At 41.5% G+C, this 12198-nt stretch overlaps 1 protein-coding gene across 1 annotated transcript in view; it reads right to left on the reverse strand.

Moving 5' to 3' along the window:
- Window positions 1-12198, reverse strand: part of LOC122811072 (diacylglycerol kinase zeta-like) — a 3109428-nt gene that overhangs the window by 247766 nt on the left and 2849464 nt on the right. Inside the window, exon 31 of the mRNA XM_044082630.1 lies at window positions 2733-2769. Coding sequence (XP_043938565.1) covers window positions 2733-2769 — 37 coding nt within the window. The remainder of the gene's footprint in view (window positions 1-2732; window positions 2770-12198) is intronic.

The following is a 12198-nucleotide window of genomic DNA, read 5'->3' on the forward strand; positions in this document are numbered from 1 at the left end:
TGCTATTAACAATAGGATCTGTGACAATGGCCACAGTGTGCTCAAAAAAAAAAAATATCACACAATCAGACTCCTGGAACTATACATCTGACAGTGCACCAGATCTATCTGAACCAGTCTTGCCAAAACTAAAAGTGCTTAATGAAAACATAACATAAATACACATCTTGTAGGTTAAATTGTTTTAGCCTTACCAGTCAAGCACCAGATATTCCATTAGCAACTTCTCTCAGAGGACTGACTCTCTGAGCCCATCTGCTTCTGTATTGTCATTCAGGGCTCAGACACAAACTTGTTTTTTTTTAATTACCATCCCGCCCCATTACTCAGTACCAATAAAGACATACATACCTTCAGTAAAGCTCTGAAGCACATTGCCCATCTAGAAGCACTAATTATTTGCAGACATTCTCTTTATAAAGAGTTTTTTACTAAAGCTGAAGAAATGGTTTGGCTGGCTGAAGCTGGTAATTCTACTCTAGCTGTATTCTTCTATGAGTTTATATAGAACCAGAAATGCCAACTAGTTAATGTAAGAGTAGGACAGTATGTCTAATATAGATTAAGTATGTATGTACGTATTTATCTATCTATGTTTATGTGAGTACACGTGAGAAAAGTAAAGCATCCGAGCAAGTCAAGGAAATACTTTAACTACTCAACCACTACTAGAGAGTTTTTTTAAAAAAAAGTAACATTGGATCTCATTAACTAGTACCAGTATTAAAACAAAACTGCTCTTACTGTGACCCTTCAAGTGCTATGACAGGATATGGGGGGACAGGGGTGTTTGTGCTGTAGCAGTAGAATGTTCTGTTTCCTGTCCTAGAGTAAGTGACTCTTTCTACATTCTGGATATCACTAACATATACATTAAGCATTCCAATGGTTCTTTGCTGACTGTTGCATTGCCAAAAATGAAGCTTCCGATAACAGCCTTAATCAAAGTGGAACATACTAAGAAGTGTGTGTCTGAAAATCTGTTTCAGTGACTTGAACTGAAAACCTTAGTTACTGAGCGACCTATAGTCAATGGTACTGTATTACACACAAGGGTACGATGTAAACCCACCTCAAATTAATTATATAGTACAGCTCTTTAATGCTACATTTAACTGAAAGTATTGAATCAGATGCCTGTTTTAATTATCACTTCAGAAGCATCCATTGGTGACAACACCACTATCAGGTTTTTGTTTCCCACTAATAAGTTTAATGTTACTCTGTATAGTATTGGTAGGATTCATCAGGAATACTATAACTTGGTGTTTTTCAACCACCAGTCCACGGACCAGGTCTGGTCTGGTCTGACAGAAATTTTCTGCCAGTTTGTGAAACACTAGGGCCCCCACTGGCTGGGAGGGGGGCTGCTGGCAGGGAGACTTATTTTTTAATTAAAAAAAATTTTTAAGGATGTTATTCTTTAAGAAGAACGCTCTTTGCATTTGATCAAGCAGACGCGACAGGTGTGTGCAACCTGCTGCTTACGTCTTTGTCTTCCATGTGTGCATAATTTGAATGCCAAAAGATATTTGAGATATGAACCACGAATGGACAAGCGAGAGGTAGGTGTGTGCGTTTGAGTGGTAGGTAGGTAGGTAGGTGTGTGTGTGTGTGTGTGTGTGTGTGTGTGTGTGTGTGTGTGTGTGTGTGTGTGTGTGAAAAAAGGGGAGGTGTCTCTCAACTGCCCAGATTTTTGCAGACTGTCCAGATTTTTGCCTCATAGTTTTAGTCTACTCCTCATAAAATTTGTGTTTTTGGGGTTTATTGTGGCAAATCCGTGATGACAGAATTCACTAAATAATGACAGACATTTGAGTTTCAGACTTCATATCCTTCAGAAAATTCATGATAACACAATACCTTTTATGCTAGCAACTTTATATGTTTATGAGAGCAATATTTAAAGTTTGTCCCTATTTTTGGGGCTGCGTCCCACCATTAGTTTTGGCTTTGCCTAGATTTTTTGTGCTAAAAGGTTGAGAGGTGTGCGTGTGTGTCTGTAAGAGGGAGGTAGGTAGGTGTGTGTGTTTAAGAGGGAGGGAAGTAGGTGCATGTGTAAGAGAGAGAGGTAGGTAGGTGCATACCTTTCAACTGCCCCTGATTTTCAAGGACATCCCTGATTTTGACTGAAATTTTAGCTCTGTCTCTCTTAATCCCACTTAAAAGTGGTGACTTTTGGAGAAAAGGTGATGAATTACACTTAATAAATAATGACAATAGTTAGAGTTACAGAAATCTTTACTTTAAAAAAATGCATATGCACTCATGTTTGGTTACTTTGTCAATGTCTCAAGTTAATAATACTAATATATTAAAATTGTCCCTGATTCTGTTGGGATTTGTCCCTTTCTGGTTGGCAGCTATGGGTGGGTGTGTGTGTGTGTGTGAGAGAGAAGTTAGTAGGTAACATACCTCTCAACCAGATTTTTGCAGAATGTTCAGATTTTTGGTCTGTTCTTCATAAAAAGGACTGAAGTTTCAGACTTCATATCCTTTGGCATACAATGCTCATACAGCAATTGTTTTAATTGGTTCCTTATAAATAATATTTATTCTTTCTGCCTTAGTAATAATTACCTCATAATAATTCTCCTATTTTCACTGGTACCAAAGTGTAAAAAGGTTGAAAACCACTGCTAGAAACTGAAGCTGAAAGAAATGTGTTGGATTAAAAAGCCCACAGAACCACAAGTTTGACAGTACGATGCAAAAACACGTGGTCAACTTACTTCTCCTTCTCTGTCATGTCCAGTATTTCTGAAGGAGCTGCAAAAGAATAAGGACAGAAATGGTGGTCAGTACTGCAACTACATAAGCATGATAATTACGTACACTACTAAATATTAATACAAAAGACAAGAGAAAATTTACTTTAGGTACATATAGTAAATTGCAGCAATGACAAAAGAATAATTTTGGACATATTGTAAAGGTTAGTTATGGTACATTATTCCTACCTCATATGTTATTAATGGTACCCCACTTCACATAGATATGGATATGAGAGACCAGGTACTTATGTGGATAACTCTCTCATTCGATCATCATTCTTCCATGATAGTCATGACATCCTTCTATCTATTCAGGCAAATTTCCAGGAGAATATCTTCATAATCCAAAGAAGTCATCCTAACATTATACTCTTCCCTGATCAGACAAAACACTGAATACAGTTCAAGCACATCATTTAACTAGAAAGGCCCCAAGATTTCTAACCAAGGAAATTAAAAGTCTTAAATCCTTCAACCACCCCAACAGATTAGCATGGCTCTCTTTAGACTCAAAGCCTAGAGGTTGCTGTGAAGTGACCTGTGTCTTTGTTTTTGAGCCATGAAAGAACTAGCCCTATTTGACCTCCTATTCTTTGCCAAACCAGTGGTTGTACAAACACCTGCACTAAGGACCTAAATCTACACTTACAAATAAACAAGCCTCATTGGAACAAGAGGTTCCTAACTCAATCTATTCCTAGCCAATGGAATAAGTCGCCACTACAGGTCAAACAAAGTACCACTTTGGCTACCTTTAAGGCTAGCCTTGATGACTAGATGAGTAAACACAAATTTACACTAGTGTTATCATGCACAGTCCAGCCCAAGTTTGGAGGTGAGCATTATTAAGTGTTAGGAATTTGTGGCAAGAGCTTTTAAGATTGTTTCTTTAAAGGTGTCTGTGACTAGGTATCTTATGGTCCCTGGGATCACTCACCTAGTATGTTCATATGTTCTTGCATTCCTAAGTTACACTGACTCAGAATTGAGGTAGGCTAGACAGTGTCTTGGGCAAAGCCCACGACCTGCACCCCCTCAACCAAAATTGAGGCCAAAAAAAAACTCTCCATTTCTCCCTTATTTATTCTGCTCACACACTGCAATCACTTTCAGTTATTCAAAGCAAAATAGCTACCCCTCTGCAAAAATGAAATTCATGTTCATTTTAGGCAGAAGTCAGTGTGTGAACATAGCAAAAATCTATTATACATACATAAACAGTTTTTTTCTATCTTCATACAATGACTATTATTTAAGCAGCTGTGAAAGCATGATTGAGGCTGCTTAAATGTTTAATAAGAATGCTTGCACTTCCAGCCGGGGAGAGATTGGTACCTTGTCTTATACCAGCCATGCTCACAATCTGTTTATACCAAGAGCAGCCACCTTTTTTAACTACATCTTTGTTCTGCAACTTCAGTAAGACCAAATACTTGAAGGTGTGAATCAATCAGAAGTGCATATTTTTGCAGAAAATCCCCTGTCCAGTAGAGGACTGTCTTTCAGATTTCCACAGCAGACTCCTCAGGGATCACCAATCTTTCTTTCTTTCTTTAATTCCATTTTATTAAAAACACTGCTGCAGTTAAAGATGCATACATATATAGTCCTGTCGTACATTACACATAACATTAACAAACAAATAAATAATTGGGATACTGCATCCTCATCAAAAATACTAGACAATGCTTTATCTGCCATCAGTGTAACATATGCAGCTATTTATTATTTGATTATTTATTTGACACTGTTTACTGGGAGAGACCGAATAGGATAAAATCCCTTTTTCAGCAGAGGCCTGAGAAGAAAAGCTCTGCATTAAACACCAATTTTGACGTATACTTAAAATATAGTTACATGATATCAGAAGGAATACAAAATATAGGTAAGTGTACATACATAACAGAAAAAGCCTTACAACAGCTTACATAAATATCATTTAGAATGAGGACATATACACAGCTTGTATAAGTACCTATAAAGTTGAACATGCATTAGAAATACACACAGGCTGTTATATATCAATGAAAGATATAACATTGCAAAATATACTATAATACTACCTATGATTTATACCAATTAAAAGAATGAAAAGAGGCAGCTTAACTATGGAAATATGTGAAAGGGGGAAGGTGGTTGATAATGAAATATAGTATGATATGGTAGTAGTAGAGCACCTATGAAAGTATCAATACATTTAAGATTGAGAAGTAAAGTAATTAGCAAAGTGAGAAAGGTTAAGGCTACCTGGACTGCTATAAAGAATATTAGTTTTGGACAGATGAGAATAAGTGATGAAACTGGGAGGAAAGTGAGATAGTTGATTTAACAAGAGAGAAAAATAAGATTGAGTCTTGTCACTTAGAGCCTATAATTGATATAATTTATGTAAACTAAGTGACTCCTTGTGATTTAGTAAGTATCTTTATACAATCAATTCTGTTAAAGTGTTCAGATTTGTAAAGTAACACTTTTTGCCGTCCATTACTTTTGTTCTGGTGGGCTCAGCCCCGCTCCGTTCACCCTCATTAATGCTGGGGCTCTCTCTGAGCCCCTGCCCTGCCCCCAATTCTCACCCACACCCACTATCTATACATTTATAGTAATCCCAACCACACCTCAACCTCACATCACCTCCACCAATCACAGCTCCTCAAGTCAGATCACATTACACCACACCCACTTGCTACACCACACAATACTCCCAACCACTCTCATTCCATCTAGGCATTATTACATCACCCCACACTACTTACCCATCCACATATACTACAGCCCTATAATTCCTATCCACACCTCCACCTAGAACCACCTTAAACTTTATAACCATGACTATCACACAACTAAGTCTAGTCTGTCTTTTTATAATTCTTTATAACTCCACAAGTTATCACTCTAGCAATATCCCTAAACTTAGTAGCACAACACTATATTATGCACTCTCATATACAGACACCGCACATTATAATATTATCTGCCCACAATTGTTTAAGCGCTACATAACTGACCGATTCAAAAGTAAACAGATATGCTTTCGCTCCTTCTCCAAAAAAACACAATACTTTCTCAAACTCATCACCAAACTCAAACATCTGTATCACCATTTCAACATCAGGCTCGCCATAAGTAGGGACATCCACCCCAACCGAGGTCCAAATCCATCCTGTCCAACACAAACTTCTCTAACCCAATTATCAGAACATAATACCCCCACTATCTTCATCCCTGGGCAAATCAACAACAGCAGCAAAACCAACCATCTCTTAATGCAAAATATTAATATTAGAAGTATCAAAAATAAAATACCTGAACTCCAGGCCACAATAGCACACTACTCCCAGGACATAGTTGCTTTAACAGAAACCTGGCTAAATAAAAACATAACTAACTGAGAAGTTCTCCCTACTGGCTACAATATCATTAGACAAGACAGACCACTTTGTAACGGGGGTGTAACTACCTTACTGTACAAGTCCAACTTAACTTTACGTCAAATACCAAACTCCTACCCCTCCCCCAACAATTGGGACATATTTATCCCACAACTTCAACCTAAAAAGATCATCACCATGATTGTGATCTATATTCCACCTGGCAATACACCTGCTAGCCTTGAAGACTTCTTATCCTGGTGTTCTTCCACATACTCACAAGAAACCATTATTCTGGGGTATTTCAACCTAGATTGGTTCACCTGTATATCAAAACCACCAAGTAATCTAGTAAATCTCCATGGCTACCAGCAGCTAGTCCAAATTCCAACTAGATGTGATAAAAAATCTAAAAGGGAATCCATCCTTGACTGGGTCCTAACTAACAACCCCACATTGTACCCCCACACAGGCAGTCTCCCAGACACCTTAAGTGACCACAACATAATATACCTTATACATAGTAGAACAAGCCTATGTAAAACCACTAACTATAAATCCACTAGAAACACAAAAAAATTCTCTCCTGAGGTCCTCAATACTCTACTCTATAACTGTGACTGAACCCCCCTAAAAACTCGACAACTTGACCAGGCTGTAGCATATTTCAACAAAACATTTCTATAACACCTAGACACTGTCGCTCCATTGAGCAAAATCAAGGTTAGAACCTCTACAAATTCCTGGCTCAGTAAAGAAACCAAACAAATCCTCAAGTCAAGAGACACTGCCTAGCTTTACTATCAAAAAAACAAAGAAACACAAAGCCTAACTAGGTACCAAGAACTGCGCAAAAAATGCATTAGGCTGCACAAAAAAATCCTACTACATGACATTATAAACTAAATACCAATACAACCCCCCAAAATTTTGGAAAAATGTAAACTAGCTACTAAAACCCACCCAAAAGGCTACCCACAACCAACCACACCTGACACTAAAGTTCCCATCGAAACACAATTCAACTCCCACTTTGTGAACTCAAGTCTTTCCTTAGCACAGGGCAGTTCCAACCTCACTATCCCCCCAACACAAATAATACTAATACTAGCTTTATCCTCAAAAGAGTTTTCACCACCTCAATCAAAAGCATGCTCTCCAAACTAAAAACCTCGCCAACAGCAGCCAACCCACTCCCCAGATATTTCTTGAAAAAGATGCTATTGCTATCCCAATCTCCACTCTCATAAACAGATCAATTGTTGAAAAATATGTGCCCAAACTCTGGAAAATATCCTGTGTTACACCCATACATAAAAGTGGGACCTCCACTGAACTTAATAACTATAGACACATTACTATACTCTCCCCCCTGGCCAAAATCCCTGAAAAATGCATCCATACACAGGTGCTAAAATATCTCCTAGACAACAACATCCTGTCACTGACTCAACATGGTTTCAGACCTGCCCATAGTACCACTACAGTCCTCCTTTGCTTCACAGACATAATAAACCATCTCAAAAATGAAGGCCTGCAGGTGTCAACTCTTTTTTTGGATATGGCCAAAGCATTTGACACAGTCTCACACACCAAATCATGTTAAACAAACTAAACCAATATCACCTATCAAATTCCATTCTTACCTGGTTCCAAAGCTACTTAACTGACAGGCACCAGGCTGTGAAACGGGAAAATTCTCTCTCTCCTCAGCTGCCCATAACTATAGGAATCCCACAGGGTTCTATCTTAGGACCACTACTGTTCAAAATTTTCACAAATGACCTCCATACCTCCACACAGCATGTATCTAACATTCAGTATCCAGATGATACTACCTTAATCTGTCCTGCACAAAATCTTACCACCCTTCTGCAAACAACTCAACTAGCATTCTCTGACATTGAAAACTACCTTACCAAAGCCCAACTTATCCTTAATCCAAAGAAAACTCAGCTTATGATTATAACCAGTTCTAACAAAAATACTGATAATAGTCAATTCACTATCTACTCCGCAAATGCTACTCCAATCACTCAAGTGGCACAGGTTATTCTATTGGGAATAAAAAGAAGTTATGTACTCACCATAACATTCCATGTTTGTAGTCCATCTCACCCTTCATTCTTACATATGGGTTCGGAGCCAATCCTCAGCTCCAACTCGGCCTATTTACAAGCTGGAAGTCTTCTAGTTGGCTTGTGGCTAGGTAGGTATCCCATGATGCACCAGTACAATCCCCAGATCTTGTTTGCTGCTAACTAAGAGAAATAACAAGAAACCATACAGAAAGAACCCAATAATAAAAGATCTCCAGTGAATAATAACAATATTTTTCTGTGAAGTCTGACTAGAGATGGAACTGAAGCAGCCACGCTGTCAAATTGAGGGTGTGTAAGGAGGGATGAAGCGAACCCGACATATGAGGCAACAGGTCTGGAGCTGGGTCCAGAATCCAATGATCATCTAGGAGAAGAGGCCCGAGAAAGGGGAACCAAACCTGACGAGGCTAGTAAGGAGCAATGAGGATAAGTTTGCTTCCCAGGCATTTCGCTTTCTGAATAACCTTGGAAATGAGAGGAAAGGGAGGAAAAGCATACAGGAGACCCAGTGGCCAATCATAAACAAGTGCATCTCTCGGAGAAGTAGCTGCTGCATTTGGCATTGATTGGACTGGTAAAAAGGTCGCAGCAAGGCTGTCCCCATCTGCAGAAAATCTGTTCCACTGTTTCCTGTTTCAGAGACCACTCATGAGGCATCAGAATTGCCCGGCTGAGCTTGTCGGCTATCACGTTGGTTGTCCTTGGAATGTGCGTTGCCACCAGAAAACGCTGGGAAGATATCGCCCATTTCCAAATTCGCATGGCCTCTCGACAGAGTGGGTAAGATTTGGTTCCGCCCTGTTTGTTGATATACCATACTACAGACATGTTGTCTGATTGTATTGCAATAGTCCCCAGAGGCAGAAGGTTGTGGAGTGCTTGCAATGCCAATAGCACCACCCTCATCTCTAGAACGTTGATATGCAGGTGAGCCTTGTGATCTTGCCATGTGCCTTGGACAGCCCTGCCAAGATAATGCCCCCCCATCCTATCTGTGAGGCATCAGTGGTCACATTCACAATGGGTTGGTGAGGAACAAATGAAGTGCCTGTGGTTAACTGACTCGGTAGTATCCACCAAAGGAGGTCCTTCTTGCAAGATTCTGTCAGCAGAATGTGATGAGATAATGGTAGGTGCTGAAAAGACCATTGGGATGACAGGAGCCACTGAAGAATTCTCATGTGTAACCTGGCTAGTGGCACTGGTAATATGGTGGAAGCCATGGTCCCTAGAAGCTGCAGAGTAGTCTTGGCTTTGACCTTTCGTAAGGGGAGAAGATGGTGAATTTGAAGAACCAGATTCTGTGCCCTTTTGGCAGGAAGATGAGCCAACATGTCTACTGTGTCTATCTCTGCACCTATAAAAATCACAGATTGAGAGGGCAATAAGGCAGATTTTTCCCAATTTATAGAGATTTCCAGCTGGGCACAAAGCTGAACAGTAGCATCCCTGATCTGAAGGAGTAGATGCCTGGTGGGGGTGGTCAAGAGCCAATCGTCCAGATATGGAAACACCTAGAATCCTCGATGTCTCAGGTGAGCTGTCACTACTGCCATACATTTGGTGAACAACCTGGAGGCTGTGGTGAGACCAGAGGGCAGAGCGCGAAACTGGTAATGACTGGCTCCCAGCCAGAAGCGTAGATGGCTCCTTGATGCCCTGTCCATTTTTATGTGGTAGTAGGTGTCTTAGAGATCTACTGAGCACATCCAATTTCTTTCCCTAACAATGGGAGTATAGACTGCAGTGTCACCATCTGGAACTTATCCTTCTTTAATGATTCGTTCAATCTGCTGAGGTCCAGAATGGGCCTCCAGTCCCCTGTATGTTTTGGCACTAAAAAGAATCAGGAGTAAGTTCTGGATCCTATTTGGTCTGCTGGGACGGTCTGGAAGACTCTCTTTGACAGCAACTTGTTGACCTCCACAGTTGCCTGATCCCTGTGATTGGGTGGAACATTTGAGATCTTAATCGGAACAAAGAAATGCGACCCCCGACCGGCTCCAGAGAAGCACAGTCAGGCTCCACATCAGGAGCGCTGGTAAGGTTGGCCCCAAAAGGAATCGAGACCTCCCTGGTTTTGCGGACTGCCCCTGCCTCTAGGATGACATTTACCATTTCCTCCTCCTCTACCTTTGAAGGAGGAGTCACCTTGTGCATCCTGGAAAAACCTCTGGGACTTCTTGAACCACATCTGACCCTTAGGGTATGGTCTAGAGGGAACAGTAAAACGTACTCCCATGGCAGAGAATGTTTTTCCGTCTTGCTCGCACCAGTTGACAGTTTCCTTTACCTTGAGTCCAAACAATTAGGAACCATCAAAGGGGGCATTGGTAAAGGTAGACTTGAATGGTTCCGCAAAGTTACACAAACGCATCCAGGAATGCCGCTTTAGGGAAATTCTTGAATCTGCTGCTCTACTCGCTCCATCGGCTGCATACAAAATAAGCCGCATGGAAGAGTTGACGATAGAGTTCAAGGTGGACAACTAAGCAGACACTTTGTCAGGGACTCCCTCAGTACATGTACCTTGTAGAGAATCTCCTAACTCTTTAAGGAGATCTCTCTGAAGTCTCGTGATGTAAGTAAGGTAGTTCAGCGATCTAAGGCTAAATGCCATTGAAGAAAAGACACGCTTCCCATATCTGTCCATCTTTTGAGACTCTTTATTCGGCAGATGAATAGAAGAAGTCGTCTCATCTAGCTCCTTCTTAGTGCCTGCCGCCACCACCATGGCATCTACGGGAACACGTTTAGACAAAAATCTTTTTCTGGAGGGGCAGAAAGAAACTTATTCTGTCTCCTGGGGACTGGCTCCACAGCATGAGGAATATCCCACACCTTTCGACTAACCAGCTCCATCAGTTCGTTGAAGGGTGAAGACACCTAAGAGGCTGAAGGTTGAGACCCAAAAGCCTTCAGGTACACTGACTCCTCATCAGAAGGGGTGACAGTGGGCCAGCTGCACCTCTGTTTAATGATTTCCAGGATGTCTACGAAAGAGACATCATCAGAGGATGATTTGGGGGACCCTTCTGACTCAAGGTCAGTGTCAGAGGTCAGAGACTCATCCTGGGAGTCTACAAGCTTCCTCTTACATGTTCTCTCCCATGGGAGTTCCTCAGAAGGATATTCCAGGGAGGTCTCGGAAGAGTGGGGGCCTCCAGCCGGTGGCTCCTGAGGCTTAGGGTCTCTGCTGTCCACGGAGGGAGTAGGAGCTGAGACAGAAGTAGGTGCTTTAGGGGAAGAGTGTCAGTACCTCTGGTAGGATCTGATGATTGGGACAGCACACTCCTCATCATCTCGAATGCCAACCTCTCTGGTTCTGAAGCCCTCCCCAGCTCTGAGGAGACAGAGGATGCCGTCAGCTCCAGAGCCATTGGCTCCGAGATAGACATAAGGTCCAAACTCACCCTCGCTGATACGCCGAGAGGAAGACTCAGAACTGAAGAAGTTCGGTTCCAAGCATCCCTGTTGGGGCCGACTGGGGAGCTTCGGCCCCTAGACACTACTGACAGCGCCAAGAGTGTCAGAACAGAACTCGGCTCCAAAACAGCCACAGGGGGCACTGGAGCCGAAGGTTCCACAAATGGTACCAAACACTCCGGCTCCGAAAGACCAGCCTGGCTTGGAGGAGGAATGATCGAAGAGGGCTGAATGGACTTAAGTGGCTCCGGAACCGATTGAGTCAGAGCCAGCAGCAATTTAGGCAAAGCAGATGACTTCAACAGTCTCAGCACTACCCTCTTCACATCTTCCGATAAACTCCTGGAAGATCTGGATGACAGAGTAGGAGAGCAGGATCTCTGAAGTATCGGAGATTTCAATATAAGGGAGACCAGTAGAGGATCCATAGACCAGCTCCGTGAAATGGTCTCAGTGGTTGGAACCGAAATACTTGGAACCGACCCTGTAATCACAGAACTGCTCTCAGTTGGCACCAAACTCTGT

Source organism: Protopterus annectens, chromosome 9.part0 (genome assembly GCF_019279795.1).
Source record: "Protopterus annectens isolate FY-2018-M chromosome 9.part0, PAN1.0, whole genome shotgun sequence".
Taxonomy (NCBI): Eukaryota; Metazoa; Chordata; order Ceratodontiformes; family Protopteridae; genus Protopterus; species Protopterus annectens.